At 38.3% G+C, this 19,636-nt stretch overlaps 1 protein-coding gene across 5 annotated transcripts in view; it reads left to right on the top strand.

Moving 5' to 3' along the window:
• rgs12b (regulator of G protein signaling 12b) overlaps positions 1-19,636 on the top strand; it is a 76,217-nt gene that overhangs the window by 10,076 nt on the left and 46,505 nt on the right. For all 5 annotated transcript variants that reach the window (XM_047365138.1, XM_047365136.1, XM_047365137.1 and 2 more), the window contains exon 5: positions 2,382-2,498. In XM_047365138.1, the coding sequence (XP_047221094.1) occupies positions 2,382-2,498 (117 nt within the window). The remainder of the gene's footprint in view (positions 1-2,381; positions 2,499-19,636) is intronic.

Genomic DNA, 19,636 nt, shown 5'->3' with positions numbered 1-19,636 from the left:
AATTGTTTTTAGATGATGATTGTACGTTTTATATCATCCTCTTTACTCACATTTACTGTCTACAGTCTAAGAAAGACGAGATATTTTTTAAATTAAAAAGGGTTTACTTATTTTTTTTTTTTACCACACCTTTATGAAGTAAGCAGCCTTGCCTATCTCTCTAAAGTTAAATATAGGACAGATACTGGGGAGAGTTTCCCTTAAAACTGGGGGAAGCTGATTGGTTGAGAGGTTCCTGGGACCCTACTGGGGACAATCGGAGGAAGTGTCAACAATGCCAAGGCAAGGTAGAGACGGACAGGGACAGGAAGATAGACGTGAACCTTTCTGAACAATGTCCTCAGACGGAACTGCTAAAGAGGCCATAATTATCAGGGTGAGCAATGTTTTCAGCATAAAATCTTCATCCCTCTGTGGCAGAAACCCTCCACTCTCGAGTATTAGTCAGCGATTTAGCACGGTTCTTATACATTAACTGCTAGAGAACATTTACTCATAGCAGTGTGTCCATTAACGGGTAATGTTTGCTCGATGTTTAACACATGGTGGCACTGTCTCACCTTTTCTGTAGGCTTCCTGCACACTCAACAACTTTCCTGCTTTTCTCACAAGGTGCATGAACACTAAAACGTGGTCATGCTCGTACGTCGTACACAGTTAAAGTCTAAATAGCCTCGGTTTGTGGTAGTTTCACTTGCAACAAAGTTTTGCCTTCGTAAACATTTGATGATTTTTATTGAGAAGCTGTGGCTCACATTTGACCACCTGGTTACTGTTTCTGAATGGATAGATAATAGGTAAAGCCATTTGGTTACTCATTTTTCTAATTTATTCTGGTACATTCTTACTCATAAAGTTATGTTAAATATATAGATAATGGCTGTGTTTTTTCTTTGGAATAATGTTTTGTTTTTTTTTAACAGGAAAAAACAAAGTGTTTTCTGGTTGTTTATGTTTATCAATGTGGAGAGCTGTATTGCTGTAAACAGGACAGCTGTTCTTTATGTGATGTCAATCATGTGTGTTTTAAGGCTGAGGATAATATACACAGATAAGAACTTTGAGTTTTCCTCACTAACTCCATGTTTTCTCAATATTCCTTAAAGCTCTCTCCTGTTGCACTCAGAATAACCCCCTGCTCTTTATCACTTTTCTGTTTAACCCCAAATTATGCTTCACCATAAAATGACTTTGGATTTTTTTTCCATAAGCATGTAAGACTAATTGGGTTAAAAAAAACAAAAAGGTCGTGTCGGAGTGCTTGTGCCCACGCGATTAATCAAGCGTTTGAATCTTTATTATCTGGATGTACGCGGAAACGTCCTTGCGGACAGATGTAGGGTTGACTCGGTATCCAGGCAACACCACTGCCGATGCCTGATGAAATGCAGCGACCCTCTCCTAAAACAGGCAGTTTGATTCATCTCGTGTCTGTCCTCTCAAACCTGTCAGCATCCTTTAATTGCGTATCTCCCACTATCACCCGGGGTCCACTCTAACATGCTGTCTCCTACAGTGCAAGGAGATAAGGCAGATGTTACTTGTGGAGGTTCAGAGAGAAGACATGTTATTTCTGTGTTTTGGAAATGCAACAGTTGTCAGCGCGGCACTTAATTAATCCCCGTCTCCTCTGATTTACAGCAGCGAGATGACGTCGCTGTTAAATGGCTTCGGATCATAAATGTTCTTTCCACTGTGACTGACGCTCTTAGGTGAGACAGTTTATGGCTGCGGCTTCCTGCAGGGCTGCTGGAATCTAATTCCAATTAGCTGTTTCCATGGCAGTACGTCTGCAGACGTCATAAAGTTTTAATGTTTTTAGTACGCTGCACTTCATGATTAGTTGGGATCCTCAGATATCCTCAAACGACGTGACACATGCTGTGCATTGATGCAGGTGTTTTTATCGTTTAGTGCAACAAGCTTTGCTTCTGTGCCTTAAGACTGTGGGATGGGTTCAACAGCTGACATGTCAGGTGATTGACAGGACTGCACTTGCTTGTGCCATGTGAAATGTAACATGTTGGTGAAAAACATGCGCTCATATTAAGAAAAACATACAGGTGCAGACAAATTTATTGGTAGCGTTCCAGCTGATTGAAAAGAGGCTGCATTTCTCCTGAAATGTCATTCTTTTAAAAGCAGTTGTTGAATGCAGATTATCTGGATCTGTGGTACTGGGACTGCCTTTACTTAGAAGAATATTGGGCATTAGTTATTTGGGAGGGAAACATGAATGAAGTAACTGTGATTAAGAGCTCAAAAGACACATTCCTCCCGAAGAGCAGGAGGAGGGTTTGACCAAATTTATGGTCAACTGCAGATTATTAGGACCTCTGTTATTACATGCAAACAGCCTAATTTTATTATCTTGACCTCAGGGTCGGTTTCGCGGTTTGACGATGGGATTCCCTCCTCTGCCCCAGCGCTCTTCAGCCAGACGCTCCTTTGGGCGCTCCAAACGCCTCAGCATGGCTCGCTCCCTGGACGACCTGGAGGTGAGTAACATTCACGCTCACACCTACTGTGTATTTTTTTTTATCTTTGCCACAAAGTGAACAGTAACATAGAAACAGTAAACAACCCATTACCATCACATACAACATTGTAAACAGGATCAAAATCAGTCAGTAAAGGAAAAGCATTCAGCCTTGTTTTTTTCTGACAGAATGTTCCTAACCCTGGCTGCTGGTCCATGAAGGTGGTTGTTAACTTTTTATAAATGAATCCTCTTAGGGGGGAATGATAGACTCCAGCTTTGTAGAGAAGTTTGTGTTCCTAGAATTAAAAGGTCTCTCTCTCCTGTACTCTTGGAGCATAGCAATGTCTTCTTAGGACTTCATACATACCGACTGAGAACTGACACACACTCTCTGGCCTCTTTATTAGGTACACTGATTGGATTCCTTAACACTAACAGCGATTCTGCAAATCACATGGCAGCTACTCAGTGAATTTAAATGTGGTGAAGATGATGTGCTGAATTTAAAACAGCATCAGAATGAGGAAGAAAGGGGATTTAAGAGACTTTCAATGTGGCATGGTTGGTGGAACAAGGTGAGCTGGTCCGAGTAATTGGAAAATGTGGATATACTGGGAGTTTCACGCTCAACTATCTCTCAGGTTTTCAGATAATGGTCCGAAAAGAGAGAAAATCTCCAGTGAGCACTGGCTGTGTCTGCAAGACTGGCTTGTTGATGTCAGAGGTCATAGGGAAATGGACAGACCAGCTTGAGATGATAAAGGGGAATAGCAGCAGAAATAACCACTTTTTACAACCAAGGTATGCAGAATGCCATCTCTGGACACACAACCGCTCCGACCTTGAGGCAGATTGGCTACAGCAGCAGAAGACATCACTAGGTGCCACTTCTGCCTGCCAAGAACAGAAAACCTTGACTACAATCAAACAAAGACACAAACTGGAGAAACAAATCATTGCAAAAATGGTACCTGACGCAGTGAGTCTCGATTTCAGCTGCAAATTCAGATGTCAGAATTTGACATAGACAACATGAAAGCATGGATCCATCCTGCCATGAATCAGTGTGTCCAGCAGGTAGCCGACCACAGTGCTTCCATCTTCTACTTCCAGCAGGAAAACGCACCATGTCACAACAAAGATCAAATCATGGTTTCTTGAAAATAACAATGAGTTCACTGTACCTCAGTGACCTCCGCAGTCACAAGAACTTAATCCAATAGAGCATCTTTGGGATGGGTTGGAACGGAAAAATGTGCAAATGTGCACCTCGTGCAAAAAATGCCGACAAATTTGCAGCAACTTTGTGATGCTGTCATGTTTGTGTGGACTAAGATCTCTGAGCAATGTTTCTGACGCCTTGTTGAGTCTGTGCCACAAAGAACTAATGCAGTTCTGAAAGCAAAAAGGAAGTCCAAGGTGTACCTAATAATGAGGCCAGTCAGTGTATAGATCATTGTTAGAAGATACAACATTTTGAATCATTCATCCTCTCTCTAGTTCATCCAGCTCAATCACTGATCTTATTGATGTGTGCAAGACAAGGCCTAAATCTGATCCCAGCTGTGTTTTTGCAATAAATTATTTGGCGTACTGAATTACCTGACTTGAACTTAGGTACTGGATCACGTGTGCAGCTCTACTTAGTGTAATATGGCTCCACTGTGACAGGAATTATTCTTCTGCTCTTCTTTTAGCTTGAAGAAATGACCTGGAGTACAGTCATTTGAGAACCATGAGTTTTGCCTAACAATATGCCTATTTAGATCTTCTTTCAGAAAGTCAAGATTTGGCCTGTGTATTACAGTATTTGGGTGGAGAGATACATGATGCTACTAATAAAGGCTTCTGCTTTCAATATTTTGTTCTTCGTTGCATTTTTTGTTTTACCAAAATACAATTCAAAAAACTAATACTGGAAGTAAAAACGTAAATTGGAGTGTTGCTGCCGTAGAGGCCTGTCTGGGTGTTTATGTCTGAGGGAGAGTCTTACCGTCTCAAGTCCCCTTCATAACAGTAGCTTTGGCTTTGAGATAGAAATCAAGGTAAAGTTAAATGTTTCCGCTGTTTAGTGGTGACTGGGGCACCCTGGGAGCACACAGGCCAAACCCACCACTGTTGCTTGAATAGTGATGTTTTTTTTCCTATACATTTTTGTCATTCTTCCTTTGGTTGACTGCAACAGGAAGCCAAGTGAGAGATTGAGGGCCTAAATCTGTTTTGAGGCAAACTTGGTGGTGCTCAGTTCAGTTTTTCTGGAAATGTTTTTAAAATAAATTGCATCAATGTAGGTGTAAGCTTTTTCATATTAATGTAGCTTTTCACAAAGCTCCAAGAATCACAGTTTGCTGGCCTGCTAATCTAAGTAAGATTGCAAGATGTTTACGCAAAAAGAGCGAATCTAACTGCACCAAAAGGTGGTGCGTCTTGACCTGACGGAACAATGACATGAATCGATATGGGAAGAACTACATACCTGAGCTATATGTATTCAAATTCACCTATTTCTTTTTAGCATGAATCGTCTGTTTTAGAGCTATTTTAAAGTATCTCCATTGGATCTTAGTTGGGATTTTCACTATTCCACTCCAAGACCTTCTCTGTCATTTAGCACAGTGAGAGATAGAGCGGGATCCTTCAGATTGTTGTCCTGCTGCATAACCCAACTTCCTTTAGGATTTCCTTGATAACAAAAAACTATGGTTCCGTCAATTACAGCATGCTGTCCAGGTCCGACAAATCAGCCCCAGACCCTCCCACTACATCAACCATGTTTGACTGACTCCCACCAAAGATTAAATGCTGAAACTGAATCAAAATTCGAAGTTTAAGTCATGCAACCAGCTTATTGCGGCATGGTATTATTTTGAATATTTCCCCTCTTACATGTTTGCTTGATTTCAGTTCAGTTATGCTTAATATTTCTGACAGTAAAGACACAGAAGGTTTTGAAAACATTTTTTTGTGGTTCCAGTTCTCAAAAACCTGGAAATTTACCAGGGTGTTCACACCTTTGAGAAACGCTGGATCTCCTTCATTAAAGCTTTTATTTACTTCTGCTTTACTCAAAACATGAACGTGGACTGTGTTACTTCACATTTCCTTTCATCAGGATCCATTCAGAAGAAGCTGTGAAAGACTTTCCTGTGAAGACAACCTGTCACATATATTATATTAGGAACAGAGGCAGCTTCGCATTGTGTGTGTGTGGGAGAGAGCGGTTGGTGACACCGCTCTAAACAGGGGTTTGCAAATATTTGACAACAACCTTATGCTTACTTGTCTTGTGTGTTGCTGCTGATCTTTGGGTTATTTTGTTTTGTTATCATCAGCTTTGTGGGAAGCATGCAGTTCTGCACAGTTAAACTGCACACTGTTTGCATGAGTTTTACTGGCGTGAGAAGATAAAAACATCAGGGTTTTTATCTTCTTAGCTCCTCCTGCCGTGTCTTTTCTACCCCTTTTCTTCCGGTTGTTAGGCCTTTTTCTCTTGCCGCACATGCTGTAATATTCACAAACAGAGAGAGCTTTGTGTTGTGAAACAGGGGGGGGGGGGGGGGGGGGGACACAGTTTGTGTGTTTGCGTATTTGCATGGTGATTGTGGTAGGGGGGTAATTGGGTCCTAAGTGCTGGCCTGCTCTTCTAACAAGCTCCGATGAGCAACAGGCTCACGTTCAACTCATTAGTTAGGAACTGACACAAAAGGACATACATTATGTAGACTCGCATACATGTACACATGGCACAGATACACACACCCAGAGGCTTTCAGATGTTAAAGGCGAAGCTGAAATATGTCTTACTACTGAGTACGTAGGACTGTATGTACCTGCCAGCCAGAGCCTGAGGCTTGCTGTTTGTCTAGTGACAGCTGCAGGTATGCAGTAGAGCGTAACCATTGAAGACTTTCTATATGATTCCTCTTGACAACAGTTAGACTGAGAACTCCTCTGTTTGTTTCTGGATAGTGTTTTACATTTCATTGTCTTCCGCTTATCTGACATTGGCTTGCGGAGGCAACTGGTCCAGGAGTGAAGCCCAGACATCCCTCATCCCAGCGACATCCTCCAGCTCATTCTGGTGGATGCCCATGCATTCCCAGGCCAGACTTTATATTTTGTCCCTCCAGCCCTTTCAGGGTCTTCCCCGGGGTCTCCCCGCAGCAGTGGGACGTGCCCAGAAAACATCAGAAGGGAGGCACCCAGGGGACATCCTAATGAGATGTCCAATCCAGCTCAGCTGACTCCTTTCGATCCGGAAAAGCAGCTCCCCCCAATGACAGAGCTCCTCATCCTATCTCTAAGGCTTAGTCTAACCACCAAGGTTTAATTAGTTTTGTAGTTTTCACTAGTTTTTATTTTTATTTAGTTTTGACCTTAGATTTTCAATTCTATTGTAGTTTTAAGTTTAGTTTTAAGCATTTGTGTGTTAGTTTTGTTGTTTTTTTTGAAAATGCTTTGTTTCAGTTTAGTTTTTATTAGTTTCAGTTATAATTTTAGTCTTTACGGATGAGGGTTTGGCATGCTCCTTTACCTTCTCAAGGTAAACTAAGTTAGCCGTTTTTTGCAAGCTTTTCAAGTGAACTTTAAGGTTCAATAATCTTCTTTAACATGTTTTAGGTATGATGATATGAGCTGTGCTGTGAATAAGGATTTGTAGATTTGCAGATTTCTACTTTTTGCTTTTTTTTGTCACATTTGAAGGATTAACATTCAAAGTAATTTTAATATCAGTCATAAATAGCCTAAGTAAATACAAACTGCAGTTCTCAACCAGTGATCATGAATTAAATGTACTTAACCATCAAAGCTAAGACCAGTTTCACCAGCCACACCTAGACCGGTACAGTCAAGAAATTATTTTAATGAAACCTGTCTGACAAAGTAAAGCAGGATAAAAATATCTATGCCTTTTTTTAATTTCATGTGAAGGATAACAATAAAGATATCGTGTCTAATTTTATCTTAGCTTATCTCTTCAAACATGGCAGTGGTAATGTGATGGTCTAGGGGTGCTTTAGCACCTAAACATCCTGCGATAATTGATGGAACTATGACTTCTGCTCTCTACCAAAAAATCCTGAAGGAGAGTGTCTGACCATCGCTTCATGAGTTTAAGCTCAAGCTCACTTGGGTTATGCAGTAGGACAATCCGCCGAAGCACGCAAGCAGTTCCGGCTCTGAATGGGTCCAAAAACCGAAATTAGGACTTTTCAAGTCAAAGTGTGGAATTACATACAAATAATAATTTTTTTATTATTTTATAAATATAATTATTTCACTCCATATCTATTTATTTCATGACTCCCATGCAGGAGTCTAATCTATTATTATATTAAATATTATGAAAGTATATCAAATAATTATATTTATTTTTAAATACATTTATAAAGAAAATGACATTTATTTTTTCTGCATGAAGTTTGCATGTTCTCCCCGTGCATGCGTGGGTTCTCACCGGGTACTCCAGCTTCCTCTCACAGTCCAAAAACATGACTGTTTGGTTAATTGGTCTCTCTAAATTGCCCTTAGGTGTGTGAATGAGTGTGTGCATGATTGTTTGTCCTGTATGTCTCTGTGTTGTCCTGCGATGGACTGGCAACTTGTCCAGGGTGAACTCCACCTCTCGCCCGTAGCCTGCTGGAGATAGGCCCCAGCTAATTATTTAATAATGTATTAAATAAATAAATTGTACATTGATTTATTTCATGCTATATTTATTTATTTAATTTTGTCCCTTTTGGCCCTCCATAGGCTTTAGGTAGGCCATTTATGTCCAATTTGACTGAATTAACACAACTAGCAAAGAAGAGGGTGGGCATCAAGGTTGACACAACCAGTTTTTCACATACAACCATGTCGGTTTTGGTGGCTCTTTAGCTATTTGAAAATTGCATTCTGTGTTTACTCGGGTTATCTTTCGCTGATATTTAATAATACTTCGAATAATTTAATCATGACGAAAAAGCAACAAAAGTAGAATTCTGTGAGAGAGCAAATCTTGTTTTGCCAGTGCAACAAATCTCCCCTGCAGGCAGCTAATTAAATTAACTTTCTCAAAGGGCAACGATGCACATAAAAAAACTGAAAACATTCATGTGCTAACTTGTGCTGAATTGGTCCCACGTGTGTTGAAGTTTTCACACAAGTACTACTGGAAAATAACATTAGTCACAATTAATCATTCAGAGATCAAGTATAACTTGTTGGAAAATCAAAACAATTGGCTGATTGTGTGACTGGTTACAAACCAGTCACACACCTGGCAACATCTCTATGAAATGAAACGCTGTTCTGTCCTGTTATTTTTCTTGGCTCTCTAACAAAGATGTTGACAGTTTTAAATTTCAAAAAGTGTGTGTGGCTCGCTGTCTGTCGCCGTCCATCTTTTTTTTGATTGCATTTGTTTTATTGGCCTTTATTTGCTGGCATGATGTTTCTGCTATTCTGGTTTATGATCGCAAGCTCTTTTACATGTTGGACCTTCTCATTAGTCTATTTTGAGCTGGAAATCTGTCTTTAATGACACACTGGCTTTCCTGCGTCGCACACGTCATTTTTACGCAGACAAAGCATCCCAGGAGATGGGAGAAAAGGAGGCGGTGTTCTGGTGCGGTAAAGGGCATTCTGAAGTCCTCTGAAAGGCATTTCCGTTCCTGCGGGAGTCATCGGTCCTCTCTGCTTAGGATTTTAACCTTTGGTTCTTGAAGGGCAGTATGCCAGGCTCACCTGTTGGTGACTGCCCCTCTTGCTCGCAGGACCTGGCACTTCCAATTGCAGCGTTGAGTTCTGCAGTTTTTCGCACCAGAATCGGGCCTCTTCAGTGGCTATGGAGGAGGTGATCATTCATTCAGCTCTTGTCAGCGCTAGATCTCTAACAAACAAAACTTTCATGATGAATACTTTTTTCACTTTATATGTCTGACGAAGAAGTGGCTCTTGGCCGGTGAGGTCACCCCCTTCTCTGAACTTTCTCCTCCAGGCTGTGCCTTCATCAGCTCTTCCTGGACTGCAGGACACTCTGGTGTTTGGATCCAGATTCCTGTGTCGGCACACCGCTTATACAATCTTCAAGGTCCAACTTGTGGAGATAAAGGGTAAATTGCCGGTGGTTTTTGTGATGATCCTTCGGCCTTCTTCAGGACTTTTTTTCTGGGATTATGCAAATTTATGATTGTATTTTGACCGCGGGTGATTTTAACGTTCATGTCTATGTGAGACCTAGCCATTGGCTGGAGACCTTTTAAACTTGATCAGCTCTTTTACCTCGACTCAGTTAGTGAGTGGCCCCACTCATGAAAAGGGGCCCACTCTGAACTTGGTTCTAACTTCGATGGACATGTAGTTGATATATGTGACTCTGATCATCTGCCGGTTTTATTAGAGTTTAATCTTTCTACTTCTGCCCTTGGCCCGCACACCACCACCAACAAACAGGCGATGTAGCAATTTTTGGCTTCTTTTACAGACTCTGAGCTTCGCCCATTTGAGTTTCCCCAGGATGGAGAATGTTGATTTGCTCCTAAATGGTTTTAACACTATTTGTACTGTCATTTTGGATGATATTGCTCCTTTTAAATCCAGACGCTGTAAAGCACTTACAGAGCCATGGCTTAATGATCACCTGCCGGCATGCCGAGAGACGCTGGAAGAAGGACAAGCTTCACATTAAAAGAGAGAACTTCTTTAACTGATTATCAGGCTGCTGTTAAAAGTGCTAAAACTCTATTTATTTTTAGGTCTGTGTTTGATAACAGCAAAACCCCCAGTTCTTTTTAATTCACTGACGTCTCCCCTGGGTCCTTGTAGTTTATCTTACCTGGTTCCTTCTGTTTTACCGTGTGAAAAATGTTATTTAGTGTTAAAGTGCTTGCTAGCGTGCGTCTTTGTGATCCGAGGAGACAGAGCTCCTTTTTTGGTTGATTGATTTATTGAATCAGAATCTTCTCGCCGATTTATGGTTTTCATAATGTTTTGATCTGCCAATAACTATTTTAACTGATTCTGTTTTTTCTTTTAGAAATATAATATAAAAATAAAAACAGAATTCAAAATGCAAAAGTGTATTATTTATATACATTAGAAGGAGATGCACTGCTATACCTAATCTATGAGAGAGTAGTTGCTGTTAAACAGGGTTTTTCTATTGTTTAGAAAAATAAAATATATTATGGAATTTTAAACTGGCTTTTAGCATTCAGTATTATTAGCTAACTTCGAGTCTTCCTGCAGTTACAGCCTAAACTACAAAGTGTCAACGTGACTCGCTAGGGCTTTTATATGGCGTGTTCACTGATCGGAAATAAGATCTGACTTTTGAGTTCATCTGATCAAGCTGAAAATTGGCTGATTCTGGTCACTACCTGATATATAGTTAAACAAGAAAATAATCCACATTTATGGTCGTAAAATAACTATAGTAATTCCTCCAGTAATGGTTTATGCACAAAAAGCAATTTCATGGCACTTTTAGGGTTTCTACACACTCTAGTAAAGCATGGAAAAATATGAAACTGATTTAAGTATTTTCTGGGTCTGGGTCAGTTGGGAAAACAAAAATAGAGTTTGGGAAAATATTTATATTTAGAGACCTTAATTCCTGTCCCACTGTCTAAAATTTTCCTCCATCCTTCCATCCGTCCGCCCGTATATACATACACACACATTATATATACATACATACATACATACACACAGTATATATATATATATACATATATATATACAGGGGTTGGACAATGAAACTGAAACACCTGTCATTTTAGTGTGGGAGGTTTCATGGCTAAATTGGACCAGCCTGGTAGCCAGTCTTCATTGATTGCACATTGCATCAGTAAGAGCAGAGTGTGAAGGTTCAATTAGCAGGGTAAGAGCACAGTTTTGCTGAAAATATTGAAATGCACACAACATTATGGGTGACATACCAGAGTTCAAAAGAGGACAAATTGTTGGTGCACGTCTTGCTGGCGCATCTGTGACCAAGACAGCAAGTCTTTGTGATGCATCAAGAGCCACAGTATCCAGGGTAATGTCAGCATACCACCAAGAAGGACAAACCACATCCAACAGGATTAACTGTGGACGCAAGAGGAAGCTGTCTGAAAGGGATGTTCGGGTTCTAACCCAGATTGTATCCAAAAAACATAAAACCACGGCTGCCCAAATCACGGCAGAATTAAATGTGTACCTCAACTCTCCTGTTTCCACCAGAACTGTCCGTCAGGAACTCCACAGGGTCAATATACACGGCCGGGCTGCTATAGTCAAACCTTTGGTCACTCATGCCAATGCCAAACGTCGGTTTCAATGGTGCAAGGAGTGCAAATCTTGGGCTGTGGACAATATGAAACATGTATTGTTCTCTGATGAGTCCACCTTTATTGTTTACCCCACATCCGGGAGAGTTACGGTGTAGAGAAGCCCCAAAGAAGCGTACCACCCAGACTGTTGCATGCCCAGAGTGAAGCATGGGGGTGGATCAGTGATGGTTTGGGCTGCCATATCATGGCATTCCCTGGGCCCAATACTTGTGCTAGATGGGCGCATCACTGCCAAGGACTACCGAACCATTCTTGAGGACCATGTGCATCCAATGGTTCAAACATTGTATCCTGAAGGTGGTGCCGTGTATCAGGATGACAATGCACCAATAAACACAGCAAGACTGGTGAAAGATTGGTTTGATGAACATGAAAGTGAAGTTGAACATCTCCCATGGCCTGCACAGTCACCAGATCTAAATATTATTGAGTCACTTTGGGGTGTTTTGGAGGAGCGAGTCAGGAAACGTTTTCCTCCACCAGTATCACGTAGTGACCTGGCCACTATCCTGCAAGAAGAATGGCTTAAAATCCCTCTGACCACTGTGCAGGACTTCTATATGTCATTCCCAAGACGAATTGACGCTGTATTGGCCGCAAAAGGAGGCCCTACAACATACTAATAAATTATTGTGGTCTAAAACCAGGTGTTTCACTTTCATTGTCCAACCCCTGTATGTACACACAATATATACATACATACATACATACATACATACATATACACAATATATACATACATACATACATACATATACACAATATATACATACATACATACATACATACATATACACAATACATACATACATACATACATACATATACACAATATATACATACATACATATACACAATATATATATACATACATACATACATACATATACACAATATATACATACATACATACATACATACATACATACATATACACAATACATACATACATACATACATACATACATATACACAATATATACATACATACATATACACAATATATATATATATACATACATACATATACACAATATATACATACATACATACATACATATACACAATATATATATACATACATACATACATACATATACACAATATATACATACATACATACATACATACATACATATACACAATATATACATACATACATACATACATACATACATATACACAATATATACATACATACATACATACATACATATACACAATATATACATACATACATATACACAATATATACATACATACATATACACAATATATACATACATACATACATATACACAATATATACATACATACATACATACATATACACAATATATACATACATACATACATACATATACACAATATATACATACATACATACATACATATACACAATATATACATACATACATACATACATATACACAATATATACATACATACATACATATACACAATATATACATACATACATATACACAATATATACATACATACATTTACACAATATATACATACATACATACATATACACAATATATACATACATACATATACACAATATATACATACATACATACATACATATACACAATATATACATACATACATACATATACACAATATATACATACATACATACATATACACAATATATACATACATACATACATATACACAATATATACATACATACATACATATACACAATATATACATACGTACATACATATACACAATATACACATACATACATACATATACACAATATATACATACATACATACATATACACAATATATACATACATACATATACACAATATATACATACATACATACATATACACAATATACACAATATATACATACATACATACATATACACAATATATACATACATACATACATATACACAATATATACATACATACATACATATACACAATATATACATACATACATATACACAATATATACATACATACATACATATACACAATATATACATACATACATACATATACACAATATATACATACATACATACATATACACAATATATACATACATACATACATATACACAATATATACATACATACATACATATACACAATATATACATACATACATACATATACACAATATATACATACATACATACATATACACAATATATACATACATACATATACACAATATATACATACATACATACATATACACAATATATACATACATACATACATATACACAATATATACATACATACATACATATACACAATATATACATACATACATACATATACACAATATATACATACATACATACATATACACAATATACACAATATATACATACATACATACATATACACAATATATACATACATACATACATATACACAATATACACAATATATACATACATACATACATATACACAATATATACATACATACATACATATACACAATATATACATACGTACATACATATACACAATATATACATACATACATATACACAATATACACAATATATACATACATACATACATATACACAATATACACAATATATACATACATACATACATATACACAATATATACATACATACATATACACAATATATACATACATACATACATACATATACACAATATATACATACATACATACATATACACAATATATACATACATACATATACACAATATACACAATATATACATACAGGGGTTGGACAATGAAACTGAAACACCTGTCATTTTAGTGTGGGAGGTTTCATGGCTAAATTGGACCAGCCTGGTAGCCAGTCTTCATTGATTGCACATTGCACCAGTAAGAGCAGAGTGTGAAGGTTCAATTACCAGGGTAAGAGCACAGTTTTGCTCAAAATATTGAAATGCACACAACATTATGGGTGACATACCAGAGTTAAAAAGAGGACAAATTGTTGGTGCACGTCTTGCGGGCGCATCTGTGACCAAGACAGCAAGTCTTTGTGATGTATCAAGAGCCACGGTATCCAGGGTATTGTCAGCATACCACCAAGAAGGACGAACCACATCCAACAGGATTAACTGTGGACGCAAGAGGAAGCTGTCTGTCAGGGATGTTCGGGTGCTAACCCAGATTGTATCCAAAAAACATAAAACCACGTCTGCCCAAATCACGGCAGAATTAAATGTGCACCTCAACTCTCCTGTTTCCACCAGAACTGTCTGTCGGGAGCTCCACAGGGTCAATATACACGGCCGGGCTGCTATAGCCAAACTTTTGGTCACTCATGCCAATGCCAAACGTCGGTTTTAATGGTGCAAGGAGCGCAAATCTTGGGCTGTGGACAATGTGAAACATGTATTGTTCTCTGATGAGTCCACCTTTACTGTTTTTGCCACATCCAGGAGAGTTACGGTGTGGAGAAGCCCCAAAGAAGTGTACCACCCAGACTGTTCCATGCCCAGAGTGAACCATGGGGGTGGATCAGTGATGGTTTGGGCTGCCATATCATGGCATTCCCTTGGTCCAATACTTGTGTTAGATGGGCACATCACTGCCAAGGACTACCAAACCATTCTTGAGGACCATGTGCATCCAATGGTTCAAACATTGTATCCTGAAGGCGGCGCCGTGTATCAGGATGACAATGCACCAATACACACAGCAAGACTGGTGAAAGGTTGGTTTGATGAACATGAAAGTGAAGTTGAACATCTCCCATGGCCTGCACAGTCACCAGATCTAAATATTATTGAGCCACTTTGGTGGAGGAAACATTTTCCTCCACCAGTATCACGTAGTGACCTGGCCACTATCCTGCAAGAAGAATGGCTTAAAATCCCTCTGACCGCTGTGTAGGACTTGTATATGTCATTCTCAAGACGAATTGACGCTGTATCAGCCGCAAAAGGAGGCCCTATACCATACTATTAAATTATTGTGGTCTAAAACCAGGTGTTTCAGTTTCATTGTCCAACCCCTGTACATACATACATATACACAATATATACATACATACATATACACAATATATACATACATACATACATACATATACACAATATATACATACATACATACATATACACAATATATACATACATACATATACACAATATATACATACATACATATACACAATATATACATACATACATACATATACACAATATATACATACATACATACATATACACAATATATACATACATACATACATACATATACACAATATATACATACATACGTATACACAATATATACATACATACATACATACATACATATACACAATATATACATACAAAAAATTATACTGCTTTTGTGTTTTTTTTTTCAACTCTTAGCTTATATTAACAAGCTGTTTTTCTTTTTTTTGTATATCATTTTAGAATCAACAGCAACATAAGATTATTGAAGTTAATTCTGGATAAAAAAGATCAATTCTACATTTACTATTTTTCACAGTTGGCCATGTTTATTACATTTTCAGTCCTTGTTTAGTTATTTAGGTTTAACCTCACTGTTTTCCATTTATGTGTATTTCAAATCTTTTAATAAATGTCACATATTTTATATGAACTTTGTATAGGACATCCCAGCCATGCAGATATTTCGTAACATACTAAATTTAAATCTAATTCCACAAATGTGACTTCAGAGAGTCCTTTGCCAGTCTAATTTTTCCTAAATCTAATAAACTTAACAGTTGACCTATTAGGGTAAAAAAAAGAACAAAAAAGCTTTCTGTTTTGAGAAATTGGTGGAAATGCTCAACCAACAACAACATCTTACATCACCTTTCTAATTAGACGCGTGACAGAGCCATCTATGTTGTAGTTTTTATTTTCTCTGTGCAGCTTTTCTTTCAAGAGGAGATACATCTCATTAAATTAGGTTCTGCTGCACCCTCAACATAATGACCTTCATTAAATACACACTTGAAAAATAAAAATGACATCAAAACCAAACGTTTATATCAGATTTTTTTCTCTTTTTGTTCTGATAAAAGTCATGGTTGGTGTGTCAGCAAACAACAGAAGAAATTAAATTTCAACCAGCTTTGAAATGATTACATTTATCCTCTCAGACATTTTTGGCAGATGTGTCTTTTACAGTAAAGAAAAATTATGAAAAAAGTCTACTTTTATTTATGCAACTCGATAAAAGAACAGTTATCATGTTACGTTGCTTAAAACTGAACCATGCAGCTGAAACTTGATGTTTGCATATATACTACATTAAAATACTTTGTCTTTACTGTCTGACATTAAATCAGAGCAGACCTTTCCTGTTTTAGGTGAGTTCAAAAAAGTTAGAAAAATTATTTACAGTTGCTAAATGCCAAAATAATAAGAGAACTTTCTTAAAAATCTCTTGCATAGCCTCAGCTTACTGTGCTTTTAAGCAATTTGGTAAAGCCCGGATAAAGATGCTATTGTTTATAAGCTTCTGCTTCACATTTGGGTTGGCACATCTGGTGGATGTATTTTAAACACACTGCTTCCTTGTTTGACCTATGATAATCAAAACTAATCAGCCAGGATATCAGAAAGACAATTATGGACCTCCACACCTCTTGTTCATCCTTGGGTACAATTTCCAGATGCCTGAAGGTGTCATGTTTATCTGTTCAAACAGTTATGCATAAGTATATAAAGCATGGAAATGTCCAGCCTTCATACCGTTCAGGAAGCAGATGGGTTCTGTTTCCCAGAGATTGACGTGTTTTGGTGTAAAAATGTGCATATCAACCCCTGAAAACAAGCTAAAGACCTTGTGAAGAGTTTCATTATCCACAGTGATAATGGGCTGAAAGGCCAGTCACAGAGGAAGAAGCCATTACTCCAAAAGCAAATTAAACAAGCGAGATTAGGTTGCAAATGCCCCCCCCCCCCCCGCCCCCGAAACAAAGACTTTATGTTTCAGAGACATGTCTGATGAACCTAGAATATAAAGTGTTTGGTGGGGATGAGCAGTTATTGTATTATTTATCACTATGAAAATCTTTTTTGTTTTGTGTGTGTGTGTGCGTGTGTGTGATAGCAATTGTGTTTCTTCGTGCCAACAATAAAGCCTAAATAAGAATGTTCCCAAACCCCCTAAACTATTAGTATTATTGGGACTGTGAGCTTTACTATTTTTCCAACAGTTCGTTTCATTAGAGCATCGGTTAAAATGATGACTAATTAATGTAACTTGTGCTCTAAAGTAGCCTGTTTAATCTTGGGTACTTCTTTAAGAGGTGCTTTCGTGATTTTGGAGTTAGCCATACAATCTATTGCCCAAAAAAAGACAGCAATTAATTTTTAAATACTTTTTATCACCACTTTTATTGTTATTGCAATAAATAACACAACATATCATGATCACATTTTAGGTCCCTAATGCTTATCCTTGTTGGGGTGAGCAAAGAGGGAGGCTTACAAGCCTCAGAGCACCATCACAACTGTGAAGTACATGGGTGGTAGCATCATGTTGTGAGGCTGCTTTGTTGCAGCAGGGTACGGTGCACTTAACAAGGAAATAATGTTAGACCCTAAGCTCTCTGCCAAATTAGTTACACAGCAGCTTAAAGACAACTGTTTTGGAGTAGCCATAACAAAGCCCTGATTTTAGAGTTTTGAAGAAGTTGGAAATAGGCTCATTCTGGCGGTTATTAAATTGAAATACTTTTATTATTCCTAACCAATCTAGAACAGGTAACATTTAGTCTGATTTTCCTCAGACAGTGAGAAAGAAGTGGCGTCTTTTGTTTTCATGTAAACATCTGGTTTCAACTGTTGGCTGGTTTTTGTTTGTAACACTGTAAACACATTCTGTTCCTGTTGATTGGCAGTAAATGCCTCTTGACTGCTGATTATTTATCATCAGTCAGCGTCACCCCTAGGCCAAGTTGATGGCAGACAGCAGGGGTGTGTGTGTGGCACAAAGTGTTGGGGGGAGTACCTCCACTGTGTGTCAAGGCATGTTGAGGAATGCACCCATTACTTGACACGTAACGCTTCCTGCAGGTAGCTGTCAGTCTCTGTCTTTCAGAACAAATCAATGCTGTGTACATCCAATCCCCCCTCCTCCTCCCCTGCTTTGCTTCTGCAGCAATGCCTACACATTTGTCTCGGGTGTGTGTGTGTGTGTGTGTGTGTGTGTGTCAGCCGGCAGCAGTGTGGGTGGAATAGAAATTATGTGAGGGAGGGTGCAGCAGCAAAGGCGGAGGAGGGAGGGAGGAAGGGGGTGTAGAACTGGGAGGTAGGGCAGGGGAGACGACAGAGAGGGATGAGAGCGCACGAGAGGAAAGGGGAATCTGGTGACGGCGACATTTAGTAGCCGTTTGGACCTTTGAAAACCAGCACTTAGTCTCTCCTCTCACACACACTCACTCACACTCATATTCAACAATTGATGACAATGTTCACTTAAAAGAACTCTCACATGCGGTGCTGAGGATTACTCGTCTTCATGGAGCAACAAACTTTTACTGAAATGCTGGCAGATCCAGTGAGTAAATCAGCTCCATGTTTGTGTATCTGTATGTATGTTGTATGTGTGACTCAGGCAGCCTATGTTTCATTTCTGTGCCTATGATGACTGTCTCTCTGTGATAATATATATATTCATATATATGTAGGATCCAGGCTGTCTTACACAACCTTAGCCAAGTTGAATCACAGCAAATGATCTAAGTTCACCTCAAGATATTAGTACGTTGGTAATAGTTTCAGTTAATAACCTTATTTATAATTTTTTTCTGTGATGCTAAACAAAAAACTGAGGTTAAATCTATTTCCTTTTGTGTTGTAATTTTTGCACGCTGTTCAT

This window comes from Girardinichthys multiradiatus, chromosome 5 (assembly GCF_021462225.1).
Source record: "Girardinichthys multiradiatus isolate DD_20200921_A chromosome 5, DD_fGirMul_XY1, whole genome shotgun sequence".
NCBI classification, from domain to species: Eukaryota; Metazoa; Chordata; class Actinopteri; order Cyprinodontiformes; family Goodeidae; genus Girardinichthys; species Girardinichthys multiradiatus.
This window is presented reverse-complemented; position numbering and strand designations above follow the sequence as displayed.